General features: G+C 44.2%; 1 protein-coding gene across 19 annotated transcripts in view; it reads right to left on the bottom strand.

The window, feature by feature from the left end:
* The window catches only part of Atxn2 (ataxin 2), a 97219-nt gene that overhangs the window by 33186 nt on the left and 48572 nt on the right, over positions 1 to 15461 (bottom strand). For 16 of the 19 annotated variants that reach the window (XM_076561034.1, XM_076561036.1, XM_076561042.1 and 13 more), the window contains exons 6-10: positions 8483 to 8607; positions 4307 to 4398; positions 3474 to 3671; positions 2244 to 2422; positions 244 to 453 (exon numbers count right to left, since the gene is read on the bottom strand). In XM_076561034.1, coding sequence (XP_076417149.1) covers positions 244 to 453; positions 2244 to 2422; positions 3474 to 3671; positions 4307 to 4398; positions 8483 to 8607 — 804 coding nt within the window. The remainder of the gene's footprint in view (positions 1 to 243; positions 454 to 2243; positions 2423 to 3473; positions 3672 to 4306; positions 4399 to 8482; positions 8608 to 15461) is intronic. The other 3 variants (XM_076561032.1, XM_076561033.1, XM_076561041.1) reach the window with 1 other exon arrangement.

The following is a 15461-nucleotide window of genomic DNA, read 5'->3' as shown; positions in this document are numbered from 1 at the left end:
CGACATTTAAGACAGGTCAGATCCCATCTTTCCATCCAGGACAGTGCAGAGCTTTACACACAGCACTTAGCAAGTTTCACTGTAGTGAACAACAGGTTAATAGAAGTAAGTTTTAATAAACTAAAGTTAAACACAGAAATTATAGGTTATTAACTAATGAAGAGGAAACTACTCTGTAATCATAAACTCACAAAGGAGTCAAACAAAGACAAACAAAAACATGAACAAATCGTGGTATTGTACCTTCTGAAGACATGCGTTTAGGCACAGTAGAGACAGGAGCTGGAGAACCATGAGCAGAGGGGTGAGACGGGGGTCTGGATGGCCTCGAGGGGGGCCTGGAGGGCGGCCGTGTAGGGGTGGCTGCCCGAGGTGGAAGAGAGTTGGGACCTGACTGGTAGCGAGAAGGTGGGCGAGAGGAAGGAGATGGGCAGGGCGATGGCCAGGGAACACCTGACAGAACAAATGATATGAAGGAAAGTATAAAAACTAAAGAAAAAATGAGGGGAAAAGTAAACAGAAAAAAAGTAAAATGACAAAAATGATTTCTTGTACATTTTAACCCTTTGAGGACAGTCATTTGATTTGTGCTAAGTTTTAGCATAACTTAACTGACACAAATTCACATTTTCTTTAACCTCCTTCAAAGCAAGTCTGTTTAAATGAATCCACGTTCCCAAAGGGTTAATGAGGATCTACACACACTACTGGAGAAGACAGTTACGACTCTGCCTAGTACCCCACTTCTTCGGCTGTTGTGAAGAGAATGTCACACACACAGATCATTTCCCTCAACAACACAGTAAGTAACTCCTGCTCCGGAAGGCCATCTCCTTTACTGGCTTCAGCTCTGGACAATAACGAAACACCAGCTACTGAATCCAATGTAAAAGCTGTTTCCTTATGTTCACCTGAGATTTTCATCAGGTCTACATCTGAGCCCAAGTGTCAGTCTCAAAGCTCATTAACCCAGTCCCACTTAGTTAGAAATAAAAACTTAGTTCTACTGTTTTCTAGAACGCTGGATGGAGTAACAACACTGGGTGCTTTTGTAAACCAATCTCATTTCAACACACTAGAAAGGGCCGACCTACCTACAGCCTGCTGTACCAGCCGAAGACCTGCCAACTGCCCAGCCAGGCCTCGTGGCCACTTCCCTGGCGCTTAGCCAGCAGTCCAGGGCTGCTCTACAGGGGGAGGGGGGTCCCCATACTCTGGAGTATACACATTTCTCAGCCCCCTTCAAGTTTTTAACTTGAAAATTCTGTTCAGAAACAACTGAAAACCTTTACTCGGTGAGCAAAGATATTTTCACCACCATTGCTAGGTACAGAAGTACTCAAAGTGTTTACTTGGAGAGGAATTCTGGAAAGACTCAGTGAAAACAAATGTTTGTACTCATCTGAATTCCTCTCCTCCCTTCCTTTCTTTAAGATGGGGTCTCACATGACCCAGAATAGCCTTTCACTGCTCATCCCTCTGCCTCAGGTATGGGCCTCCTCATCCAGCTTGTACTGTTCTAACCCTCAACACCTGAAACTGGCTGTCCATTCTTCTCCTGAGTAACACCACACTACTGCTGTTAACGATCACATGTGCACATAATTATTTCATTTCTGCTGTTGAGTCTATCAGATTTCTACTAACACCTATCATCTGTGTTCACCTGACTCAGACACCACAAAAAGTGCCGTCCTACTCAAGATCCAAGGTGCTGCTACGCACTAACACCTACCCGCAGAAACCCAAGGTTCTGTGCTGTATTTTCAGCACGATTCTCTCATGATTTTATTCACATGACTCTTGCTCATGTCTGATATTATAAATATTACCCCAAATTCTTCCTTGAAGTAAACAGAATGGAAATCCATCATAGTTAATAAAATGAATCTGTATTAACTGGAGTATCTTTCCCATGAACTATGCCTACAGTTTTATTACCCAGGGCTTTTTAAATTGAGACCCTCCTCAAGAGTTTCCAATCTTGTATGTGGAGTGTTTTTAGGCCAAATGAGTATGAGAGACATGCAACAGCTCAGGACCGTGTTGTCCTTTAAATGCGCCAAGGACATATATGATGTTATACTATCTGATAGCCACAAAACAAAACTAAGTTATAGATAATAAAAACTACTTCACAAAATTCAAAAATGGCATGCACATTCCTATCCATTCTGTAAACTCTTAAATATTTAGATATCTCTATATTTGATAACATTAACAAATCTGGTCAAAATACTTGCCTCCATTAACTACTCTTTGGTCTGAACCAGAGTTCGGGTTGAAGTCTGAAGTGTGAGAAGCGGCTCTTGATGGCATGGAGCCTGGTCCAGGCTGGCCCATCCGTGGTGAGCTCTGTCTCCCACTTCCCCAGGATATGACTTCTCTGTTTCTTTGTCCAGGAGGAATATATTTATTTTCCCTGGAAATAAGAGCCCCTCTAAATCATTTCTGCTAAGAAGTGTGGGACTGACAGAACACACTTAAAGGTACAGCAGGCAGAAGAACATTCCTCACACAGCTCAGTCAGTACCACACGGCCTGAGTCCCCCCCGCCAGCAGTGTAACAAGCTGTGCTCATTTCAACCTCCTGACACTCCGTGATGATCAGAAGAACCACAAAACTCAGCTAGGAAACCTTGAAGACAGAACACAGCTTGTGCTGTCCTCACAATGTAGCAGATTTGGACAACTGTTTATGAAGAAACGAGAGGCCCGCAAGCCCCACAAAGCACTCAACCACTGATCCTCACATGTCCCTTCCAGTTCACTTCACACTGGCTTTAGCTCACGTGTTCTCAGAACGAGCATCAGTAAAAGCTCAATTTCCGAGCAAGGCTCAAGTTCCCTGGTTTCCAGCCTTCCCACAGCGAGGCTGTCTAGCAGCTAACACTCCTCTCGGCTGCATATGCCACACAGACAGGGCTCTCCGACTCAGAGCGTGTTTGTTCCTCAATGTTACCTACAAGCCCCTCTTCAAATACGGCACACCAGTACTTCTGCCACCTGCCATCATGGCATCCAAAATACCGAACCTGGGTTCTTAGCCTTCGCCTGAAGAGGCCAGACTCTCTTACAGGATCGTGTTTCTGCCGGTGGGGGAAAAAAAAGTCCCACCCTGCCAGTGGCAAACAGGCCCCATTATTATCTTATCACACATGTTACCTCCTGATGTGGCTTGTTCCCACTCCAGATGTCCCTAGTACTCTCCACAGACCTTCATCCTGCAGGCCACAGTGCAGAGCTCCTTGGGGTCTGGGCTGGGTCCTCGGATGTCCAACACTTGACTCCAGAAAGCTGAATCCCCAAAGATACTACCAGGATGACCACTGTCTCTTCTCTAACCGAATCTTACCCCAACCCACCAGCAGCATTTTCTCCTTAAGCGTCAGGAAAGAGGAGGCAGTGGGACGACCTCTTCTCACCCAGGGGGATGGGTCCAAACACTGTGCGGTGGACCCTGTAATACATACCTGGTGTTCGGGCCATGCCCCTCGCGCTCACTGCAGTTCCTCTGGACCGCCGTGTACTTTTCTTCCTCGCTCCGGTCGTCATTCTCAAGGGCCACACGGGCTTTGTACTGAGCACTGGATTCGATCTCCTCCGCTAACTGGTTGGCCCTTGCCTCCCGTTTCAGAAATTCTTCTGAGTTATCCCTTTCTAAGGGAACCCTGAACACAAAGAAAAGAAGATGGTGACTGTCTCACCGTCACACTTCTGTTCTGGGTCACACACAACTATTAAGAAAGTTTACAGCATGGGGTCACCAGAGACACTGTCAAAGTAAGGGGGGTTTGCTATCATAAACACGCACTCTTTGTCACACAAAAGAGCATTTACCATTTCAGGAAATGATTCATGCAAACCCATATCACTGGGAATTTAACCTTTTTACAATTTGAAAACAAAGACAAAATGTATTTTAACCAAAAAAGAAGGTATGGGGGGAGGGACTACATTTATTCACTGTTTTATTGTGAGCTTGAAAGCCTAAATAGTTAAAAGAAAGAACGTCACATTTTTGTTTTATTTATTTATTTAGGTTTTTTTTGGGACAGGGTTTCTCTGTGTAGCCCTGGACAACCTGGAACTCACTCTGTAGACCAGGCTGGCCTCGAACTTACAGAGATCCACCTTCCTCTTCCTCTTGAGTGCTGGGTTTAAACATGTGTGCCATCAGCACCCGGCTTTCTTTGTTTTTGTTTCGATGTATAATTTAAAATAAAACAGAAACATTTATTCAACAACATCATTTAAGCTGATTAAGACAAATTAGCTAAAATAAAAGAGAACTTTGTGAACTTACGTATATGAAGATAAACTGCTATCGTATGTGGACACTACACCGTAGTTCTCTTCATTATATCGAAACATATCATTGGGATCCCATCCATTAGACTAGAAGGAAAACGAGGGTCATTTTTCAAAATCAACTTTTTAATTCAGCTGCAACCAATTCTTGCAATAACACCTAACAAACTGCACTGGCTGGACCTAATCCCATCCCTTCCCTCCAGAAATGCCAAACTTGCCTTTAGAAACTTTTTAGAGGGGCTGGAGAGATGACTCAGTGGTTAAGAGCACTGGCTGCTCTTCCAGAGGTCCTGAGTTCAATGCCCAGCACCATATGGTGGCTCACAACTATCTATAATGAGATCTGGCGCCCTCTTCTGACCTGCAGGCATACACACTGGCAGGATACTGTGGGAGGGAGGGAGGGAGGGAGGGAGGGAGGGAGGGAGGGAGGGAGGGAGGGAGGGAGGGAGGAAGGAAGGAAGGAAGGAAGGAAGGAAGGAAGGAAGGAAGGAAGGAAGGAAGGAAGGAACCTTTTCAAGAAAGCTAGACATAGCTCCTGCCTGTCATACCAGCACTTAGGAAACTGAGACAGGAGTATGTTTTGAGTTCAAGGCCAGCCTGGGCTATAGTAAAAAAGGCCCTATTTCAAAAAACAAAAATAAACAAACAACTCTTTAGGAAGAACTCTTCTTACATGTATCACCCCCTTAAATTGGTAGGTGATTACATGAGTTATCTGAGAGGATATAAGAAAAACTTAGAACATCCAGCCACGTCATGAATCCGGGGCCTCTGGGTCAGAGTTCTCTCCTTCAGTATACTAACAGCCTTCCCTACAACTTCCATCCCTAAAGTGGGTCTTAGAAGGGTAAGAGGTGCATTGTGATAGCCAAAAACCTTTGGGAAAGGAAAAGCAGTCCATTTTTTCCTACTGATTTCCAGGCCCTGCCACCGTCCCTTCCCCAAGGCAGGAAAGGAAGGGCAGCATAGAGCAACAGGAAGGCAAACGGGACGACAGCACACGAGTTGAGTCTGTCTGCCATGGAGGCTGCAGGGCGATCCCAGCAACAGCTCTGGGTCTCACTGCCCTAACTTCCAACCTCAGCGGAGAAGGAAACGGCCACTCTCAAAACATGGGCTGCATTCTTCAGCAGGGAAGAACTGGGGCTAATAGAGCAGAATCTTCAGTGGCAAGTATCAATAGATGGCTTGCCACATACCTCTCTCATGTCCAGTTCTCCTTCGTTAGCCTAATAGGCTAAAGCTGGAGAGATGGCTCAGTGGTCAAGAACACGTATTATTTTTTCATAGGACATGGTGGAGGAAGAGAGCTAACTCCCACAAGATGTCTTCAGGACCCCATTTGCACACCATGGTGTCTGTCTCTCTGTCTCTGTCTCGTAAATTGTTTTTAATTGGAAGACTATGACTTCAATAATCTATGAATGATGCACCAAACTAAACAGAAAAATATCCACTAAAACTAAGCACCTTCAAATTCCAAGGCACATAAATAACTACTATTAGGAACTTTTTTGAGCTTAAGCCAGTGGTTTTAAGGTTAAGAGCTCTTACTACTGAGCCGGGTGTGGTGGTGCAGGCTTTTAATCCTAACACTCAGGATGTATAGCAGACGGATCTGATTTCAAGAACAGCCAAGTCTACAGAGCAAGTTCCAGGATAGCCAGAGCTACATAGAGAAATTTTGTCTAAAAACAAAACACCCAACAACTAAGAAACTTTGTCTTAAAAGAAAGTAAATAAAATAAAACACAACAAAAAAGAGGTCTAAGTAATGAGGCTGGATTTGTAGCACCTGCATGGTAGCTCTCAACTCCATAGAATTCCAGCTCCAGGGAATCTGTTGCCCTTCTGGTCTTTATGTGTACATAACTTATTTACACACACACACACACACACACACACACACACTCACTCACTCTCTCTCTCTTAATACGTATTTTTAGAATTTAAATACAGTATTGCTATTCTGCAACTTGTTTTTTTGTTAATAAGTATATTAGGTATCTTTCCTATTTGAATATTGGTTTTTGGTAGGAATGTATCTCTATTAAGAAATTCATGCTTTCCTAATGGGTACCTACTAACAGAAATAATGCTTCAAAATACCCTGAAACATAATTATTTGCATGTATTATAGATATATTAGCACTAAAGTAAATATTCTATTTTTAATTTATATAATTTTGTTTTTCTTAAAGAGACAAAGTCTCAGTAGGGCAGTGGTGGCACATGCCTTTGATCCCAGCACTCGATAGGCAAAGCCAGGTGAATCTCTATGAGTTCAAGGCCAGCCTGGTCTACAAAGTGAGTTCCAGGATAGGCTCCAAAACTACACAGGGAAAACCTGTCCTGAAAAACCATAAAGAAAAGAAACAAAACAATGTCACACAGTGTAGCCAAAGCAGGCCTTGAACTCACAGAAACCAACTGTCTCTGCCTCCTAAGTGTTAGGACTAAAGGTGTGCACCACCACAATCAGCTAAAAATCTTAGTAGGATTGATAGAATAAATCACATTTTAAATTTTGATAAACACTGCCCCTCTCCCCACAAAGCCCTCAACGAACTTATCCACCTAACTACCAGAGTAAAAAGTTTCCCATCCCAAGGTGTGGTGATACACATGTGAGAACCACTGTAATAAGTTTAGATGAATCTTTAGAGTTTGAAGATGAACAATGACAGGTTTCCAAGGCAGTTCTGTTCTATCAGCCAGGTGAGCTCTTAGAGGAGAAGATACTCTTACTACATGACTATGCCTCAGACAGTAGACTCAGGTGCTCTGTTCACAACAGAAGGTTCTTTGCTCACATAACCTTATTTATGGTTAACCTTAAATCTCTATGTGCTAAGGGACTGGAGAGATGGCTCAGTGGTTATAAGCACTGGCTGCTCTTCCAAAGGACCCAGGTTCAATTCCCAGCACCTGTAGAAACTCACAACTGTCTGTAGCTCTAGTTCTAGGTTATCTGACACCCTCTTCTGTCCTCTAAGAGGTAGGTGCACAGACATATATGCAATACACCCAGACACCTAAAATAAAAATAAAATTGAGGCCGGGCGTTGGTGGCGCACGCCTTTAATCCCAGCACTCGGGAGGCAGAGCCAGGCGGATCTCTGTGAGTTCGAGGCCAGCCTGGGCTACCAAGTGAGCTCCAGGAAAGGCGCAAAGCTACACAGAGAAACCCTGTCTCGAAAAACCAAAAAAAAAAAAAAAAAAAAAAAAAAAATAAAATAAAATTGAAAAAGCTCTGTGCTCTATCACAAAGTCTCCTACAATCTGAATTGTAGACGGCATGTTAAACACACATTTCAGAGACAAGGTTCTGTAGAGAGTGACACTAACTTAAGTTCAAGGGATTTAGGCAATACTTTAAATTTTTTGTTTTGTTTTGTTTTTTTCAAGACAGGGTTTCTGTGTGTAGCTTTGGAGCCTGTCCTGGAACTCGCTCTGTAAACCAGGCTGGCCTGGAACTCAGAGATCCGCCTGGCTCTGCTTCCCGAGTGCTGGGATTAAAGGCCTGTGCCACCACCGCCCAGAGCAATGCTTTAATTTTAATATAATGTAATTATTTGCTTTTGTGATTGCTATTTTTTCCCCCCAAGACAGGCTCTCACTGGGCAGCCCTGGCTAGTCTGGAACTTGCTATGTAGACCTGTCCGTATCTGTCTCCCGAGATTAAAGGCAGGTAACACCACACTGGCTGATTTGTTTTTTTGAGTAAGGATCTTATACAGTACAGGCTAGCATCAAACTTTCTCTACAGTGAAGGCTGATCCTGAACTCCTAACCCTTCTACCTCTACCTCCTGAGTGCTGACATCACAATTGGCACACCTAACCTAAAATCTTATCTTAACGATAACTTTCTCTTCCTCAAACAAAAAGGCCAACTTTTGACTTCAACTTTAGGAAAGTCAACACACGGTTAAATGCTACCTGCCTTAGGCTGCTTATTTTACAGGCATTGGAAACAACAGGCTGCCATCGCTTACCTTAGTTTCCAGTAGTAAATTACGTATCACTATTTTATCACAAAGAAGTAATTTTATGAGTGCTGAGCCCTCCAGTCAGGGTGAAGGCTTTTCTTAGTCTCTGCTCTATATGTTAAATTGAGAGCTGGGGTGTGCCAAGCACGCTGGACGGTCACCAATGGCACTCACCACGTCATTCTCCAGAGCCTCGAGCTCCTCGCTGGCTGTGAGCTCCCCTGCATCCCAGGGTTCCAGGTCCCTCTCCTTGTGCTCACCATTCACTTTGGCGCTGACAGCAGAGTCGGTAAAAGCATCTGTGAAGATACAATGGGCAGACGACACTGAGATACAGACAAGTAACCACGAGAAAGAAAGTGACTTTCTGGTATCTAAGTAATAATCCAGTCAACTCGAGCACAGGTAACTAGTGAAGGCATTTCCTCTCATCACTTCATGCACTCGAGCTCACAGTGAGTTCATGCTCTCTTTCAGTGAATAGAGCCTCAATTAAGACACATCTTTTCGGTGGTGTTTTGTTTTAGGCAGTGTCTTCCTGGGGAGCCCTAGCTGGCCTAAAACTCAGTATGCACCCCAGGCTCTCCTTGCACGTTAGCACCAGGATGGCCAGCAAGTGTGCATGTGTGACTGGGCAGAACGGGTTACTTTGCAAGTTCAGGTCTGTGCAGGGTCAGTGTCCAGACTTATCTTCTGACAATACGTGTGGTAAGTTAAACCATTCTGAGTGACCCTTCCCTTCCCAAACACCCTCAACCACACCCTGATGAGCAGCTCAGCTTCTGCAGAGCTGCTGCCTGTCTCTAGCAGGCTCACCACTTCTAGGATCTGAGCCTGGCTTAGAAGCGTTGCAACCCCTACATGCTCAGCTCCTCTTACTGCTAAGGAAAGAAATGCTCCACAGCTGGAGTTAAAAGAGCTAGACAGCGTTAGGAGTGCTCTGCAGATATAGGTGCACACTGAATGCTCACACTCACACATCTTTCTAACACAGTAATGTTTTTGACTTGCTCTGCCAGAGACTACAAGCTCCCAAACTCTTTTGCCCTGACCCTTATGACAAGTTGCTACAAAGAGCAGGAGAAGAAAATCCGTTAAGGTCTAGAGTTATTCCACACAGGAAGACTATTCCAGGGGTTTGATATGGCACTGCTCTGGCATAGTATTCCCAAGGGTCAAGGCATTGCCAAAGTAAGACACGTGAGCGGAAAATTTTAGGCAGAGCATTGCAGGACTAGTAGCCCTAACCTCCTCTCTTTCCAAATGAGGAGCATGTAAACACGAATGTTTGTGTACCATGCATGCTAGGCAAAAAGCTGCCTATCTCTCCAGCAGATGGCTCTGCTGCCATCAGTTATAAGGGCCCAGAATGCACACAGGGAGCCCCTCAGAGCAGCAGAAGACTGGAGTTGGACTCTGGATACAGCTTTTAGCAGAAGACAAGACACTGCTCATTTTCAACACCATAAATAGCCCTATATATCTAGCCTCATTACTTCCTTCTAGCTTGTCTCAATCCTGTTCATCACCTGAAAGTTCTATCAGCTGTTGGCAAATGTTAGTTTATAAAGCTGGAGAGGTGGCTCTGTTCTTGGAGAGGACCTGGGTTCAGTTACCAACACCCACAACCACCTGTAACTCCAGCTCCGGAAGATCTGATGCCCTCTTCTGGACTCTGTGGGCATCTGCACTCAGGTGAACACACTCACACACTAATCAAAAATAATCTTTTTTAAAATTAATTTACTCAGTCAGGTGTGGTGGTACACGCCTTTAGTCCCAGCACTCGGGAGGCAGAGGCAGGTGGATCTCTCTGAGTTTGAAGCCAGCCTGGTCTACAGAGAGTTCTAGGACAGCCTAAAGAAAGCCTGTCTCGAAAAACCAAAACAACTAAAAAATAAAGAAAAGAAGAGAAAAGCAACAACAAAAAATTTAATTTACTTGTGTATACTTTCAGGAAGAAGAGAGATTCCAACAAAAGTAGCAAATAATTATTAGTTAGGATCCTGAGAGTCCTTTAATTAAATTAAAAGGGACTAAGAACACAAAAGCAGACCATGGGGTACTGAGAACCAGTCATAATCATCTCTATGCAAAGCTGCAACACTGTTCATAAACAAATCCTGTTAACATGCCAACCACTACTTTTTCAAAAGCACACATTTAAGTGAACAAAACATTTACTTAGATACAAACTCAGCCTACAACACCAACACCTTGATTCAGGAAGTTAAAACTCACAGCAGGGAGATGTGCCCCCAACACTGGGAGGCTAAGCGAAGAGGTTCACTGCTGTGCAATACATACAATAAGAACCTGCTTGGAGGGAGAAAAAAGGCAAAAGAAAGAGGAGGGGGAGGGAGGGAAGGAGAGAGGGAGAGAGAGAAAGAGAGAAACAGAGAAAGAAAGAGAGACAGTTAAAGGAAGAACAGAGAGGAGACATGATAAAAGTTAAAGTATACCCATAGTTAAGGACCCATAGCCACACACAATTATACTTTTTTGGGAAGAGACAGAACCTTGCTACATACACAGCCTAGTATGGTGTCCTAGAACTCTGAAATGATCCATCCTAAGCCTCAGGGAATACAGATAGATGTGTCCCAAAGCTGACCTAAATGGCTCTTTTCTTGTATGGGGGAGGTATGTGAAAATTTCAGAAGATTTAGGGATGAGCCAAGAGCTCCTCTCAAAGTACCACTCTAAGGGAAAAAAGAAAAAGGAAAAGCTGCAAAACCAACCCATAGACTTTTAACTACTGTGTGTGTGTGTGTGTGTGTGTGTGTGTGTGTGTGTGTGTGTGTCCTGATCTTGAGCAGCATCAGACAAAAGCCTACTCAGAAAACAGCACAGGATGAGTGAGCAGGCAGGGGGAGGTTCTCAGGACCAGACTCCCACTGCCATCCATGATGCAGGCTGTACAAAGAGGGCATTTTTGCTTGGCCTGCTTCAGGTTCACTACTGCATACTATAAAGAAGGAGTATTCACACACTGTAACTTAGCAGAATGCTTTATTTGAAGGCAGAAATGGGAACAAGGAAAATGGAAAAGCCACAAGGAATGGCATTCCATCAAAAAGCAAGCAGCTTTCTTTCTTTAAATTTATTTTTAAATAAATTCTTATTTTATGTGCACTGGTGTTTTGTCTGTGTGTGGAGGGTGTGGGATTCCTTGGAACTGGCGTTACAGACAGTCGTGAGCTGCCATGTGGGTGCTGGGAACTGAACCGGGGTCCTCTGGAAGAGCAGCCAGTGCTCTTAACCCCGAGCCAATTTCCTAGTCTCATAAGCAGGGACTAAAGCCAATTTGTAGGAAGGCTTCAGCACTGCATACCAGACTTCAGGACAACATGCTCTGGTGATCTAAAGGGAGTCAAGAGCTGAGTGGTCTGCGGCACACTCAGCAGCGGCCACCACGGCAGAGGGAATGTCCCCACTGTACAATGAACGTCAGGATTTCCTGTAGAGCAGACTGGACTGTGAAAGCATTGGAGCTGGTGCCCAGGAACCCCAGCCACATTCTAGTCAGGGCAGAACATGCTCCTACCACAACTCAAAGTCTATCGATTTCCTATTGTGGTCTACAGCAAGACATGAGTGCTGGAAAGGAAAAGGAGGAGGGAAGTTATCAGGGAAGGAAGGAAGGAAGGAAGGGAGGAAGGAAGGAAGGAAGGAAGGAGGGAAGGAGGGAAGGAAGGCTGGTTCAGCTCTTCCTGTGTCCCACTCCCTGCCGCCTTATAAACACACACCCCAGGCCTCCAGACCAGAGGGAGGAAAGGTCCACATAGATCCATCCCCCACTTCCATGCCTCACCCACAAAGGGCCATCTGAAGGTTGGGTTGCTGGTGCCACCTAGTGGTGGTCAGAAGGAAACACTTTCCTCCTGCCCCATTTATATTCTGCTCCTCAAACTCAAGTCAACTCTAGCTCAGAGAAAATATTCAACTTCACCAGGCACGTTGGCTCATGCAGCAACTGAGTCAGCATGGGGTACACTGTGAGTTTCAAGCTTTTGACAACAGTCAAACTTGTCCAAGAATTGGGTTTTTTTTCTTATTATGAAACTGGCTGGCAAGATGATTTGGCACCGAGTCCTAAATGGCTAAGGCAGAGAATCAAGTGCCCTGAGTGATCCTCTGAACTCCATATGCTTTAAAACTATGAAATTTAAATGTTTCTACAGACCTGTTCAGACACTTACTGATGCTATCGGGGCCGTACTTATCTTCTGGTCTCTATCACGTCACTGTGTTTGTATCTTAACATCTACGAATGTAATGTAAGTAAAAACTGCGACGCTTATGTGGAGGTCAGAGGACAAACGGGTCAGTTCTCTCCTCTCACTGCATGGCTCCGGGGGTCGAACCCTGGCCCTGCTTGGTGGCAGCAGGCGCCTTTATCCCCGGAGCCGTCATCTTGCCAGAGTTGGAGTATTTTTAAGGCAAAGCCAGAGTAGCAGTCAAGTAAGTAAAATGTTAGTATTATATTACAAATAAACAAAAAATTAAATTTATAGAAACAACACAATGGGGTACGGTGCAACTGAACGGCCGAACGCCGGCTGCTTCCATGTGCTTCCTTCCCAGCACCACAAACATTAAACTCCAAGGCCAATGAGAGGCTCAGCGGGTAGAGTATGCTGCGCAAGGCTGACAGTCTGAGTTCAATGCCCGGAACACGTAGAGGTGGGAGGAGAAACTCTCAGAACTTGGTCCCTGACCTCCACATGTGTGTACCACCCATCTACCCTCTATGAAATTAAGAAAAATTTAATCCTGCCTTTTTGTTAACTATCCCCTAGAAGTAGAGGAAGCTGAACCCAAGCCCATCTTTATGGAATTTACTGTGTCAAGTGCTTACAGAGAATCAAAATGGGTTATCTTGTTCTTGAGACCAGAGTTTATTCTATACAGCCCAGAATGACCTGAAACTCAATATGTAACCGAAACTAAGCTGTAATGTATGGCAATCCTCCTGCCTCCGAGAGCCTAATGCTGAGATTATAAGCATGCGCCACCATGCCAGTTAATCAGAAACAAGCTCTAAGAAGCAGAGGGCTGCAGCTGAACACAACAGACAGGGACTGGCTGGGGGCTAGCTCAGGGGCAGAATGCAGGCCTGTTATGCTTACAAGGCCTCGCTTTCAAAGGCCCTGCACCACAAGTACACACACATTACATGGCCAAGTGCAACGCACACAAATGACTCTACTTTCTGTTTTAGAATACTGAAGAACACTGCCCACAGTGGAACAATGCCTGCAATACCCAGGATGCAGTAGGTGAGGAAGAGAAGTTACAAGTCATCGTCAGCTACATGAAAATCTCCAAGTCAGCCTGTGATAAATAAGACCTTGTCCCCAAAACAAATAAATACACACAAATAAAAAATAAATAAAAAGACTGGAGAGATGCCTCAAGCATTTAACAGTACATATTGCTCTTCCAGAGAACCCAAATTCAATCCTAACACCAATGTTGGATGGTTCACAATCAATCACCTGTTAACTCTAGCTGCAGGGGATCCCATACCTATGGCCTACATGGGTACCCATGCTCAAGTGCACACACCAGACACACAATATACATACTTAAAAATAAAGCAGGGCGGTGGTAGCACACGCTTTTAATCCTAGCACTCTGGAGGCAAAGACAGGCAGATCTCTGTGAGTTTGAGGCCAGCTTGGTCTACAGAGCTAGTTTCAAGAAAGCCAGGGCTACACAGAGAAACCCTGTCTCAAAAAACCGAAATCATAATAATAATAAATTAAGATATATCTTAAAAATAAAACAGAACAAAAAACCACCAAGAAAAGAAACGTGGGAAGGGCAAAAGAGAACAGGCCTCTGAAGACTACAATGGCTGTGGTCAGAGCTGACAGTCTCTGCTACACAAGATGAAGGGTAATGTTCCTAATGAAACATTGCTCTGCTGTAAAAATGTAAAAAAATGTAAAAAAAGCAGAGCCAGGTCTTTCAAGATTGTCATTATCTCTTTTGGGTGGGTGGTTTTGGTTTTTTGGTTTTGTTTTGGTTTTGTTTGTTTGTTTTTTTGAGACAGGGTCTCTCTATTATATAGCTCTGGCTGTTCTAGAATTTATGTGTAGACCCGGCAAGCCTCAAACCCACAGAGATGCACCTACCTCTGACTCGCATGCACGGGGAGTTAAAGGTGTGCCCACCACAACTGTCCTTGGTGTGCCATCGTGTAAGAGAAGGAACAAACTCCTATCGCTGCCTTCAAAGAAAGCTGGTTTTTAATTTTGTTAAGTGTTTCATAAAATATTTTTGCTTTTAAACTACAAAGAAACACAGTGAGAATCTGACAACCTGAGTCCAAAAATTACCACTTCTTTTGGATAGAAAGAAGCAGCTCTCCAAAGTACATCTACTCAAACAGCTGTGGTTTTCAGTGGGCAAGTACTAAGTGAGCAAGCAGTGGGGGCAGAACAGACTTCCCTACCCGAGGCCTTCTGAGGTCAGTGTGTAGGCTTCTAAGAGCTGAAAGGAAGACATGGTACACAACGACAGCAAAACAAGAGTGCACTAATCTAAAACTGCTCAAGGAGAAGGTTCAAGTATTCCTGGAGAAAGCAATTTGCATTCAATAGAATTCAAAGGGAAAAAAAACCTTAGGAATACAGCTGAGAAACACAGGCATGCATGTGGTCTCAGTACTCAGAAGGCTGTGTAGCAAGGACAGTGAACTTGTAGCCAGACCAATCTACACAGCAAGACCATCTCCAATCACAAAATGGAAAAAAAAAGTCTTAAGTGTAAAAACAATTACTGTGAAGAATGTAAATATATCTTTAAAACAAACAAAAATTAAAAGAAAACCTCGGAAGATGACCTAAGTATAAAAGACACCTCATGTTTTGCGTTATTAATCCCCAACTTGAACGACAGACTCAATATAATCTCTATAAAACTCTACTAAAACTCACTGGGAAACACCAGTCAATCAGAGCAGTCAAAACCATTTGGAGGTTGGTGTGGTAGCTCCCTCTTTTAGTCCCATTGCCCTGGAGGCAGAGGCCCATGCACAGTGGTAGGGTCTCTGACTTCTAGGACAGACAGAGCTACACAGTGAGATCCTGCTTCAAGAAAAACTTTTTATGAGTGTCTATTTTGAGGACTAGTACTTCCGTTT

The sequence above is a fragment of the Peromyscus maniculatus genome, chromosome 23 (assembly GCF_049852395.1).
Source record: "Peromyscus maniculatus bairdii isolate BWxNUB_F1_BW_parent chromosome 23, HU_Pman_BW_mat_3.1, whole genome shotgun sequence".
NCBI lineage: Eukaryota > Metazoa > Chordata > Mammalia > Rodentia > Cricetidae > Peromyscus > Peromyscus maniculatus.
The sequence above is the reverse complement of the archived record's forward strand: the minus strand, read 5'-3'. Positions and strand labels throughout refer to the sequence as shown.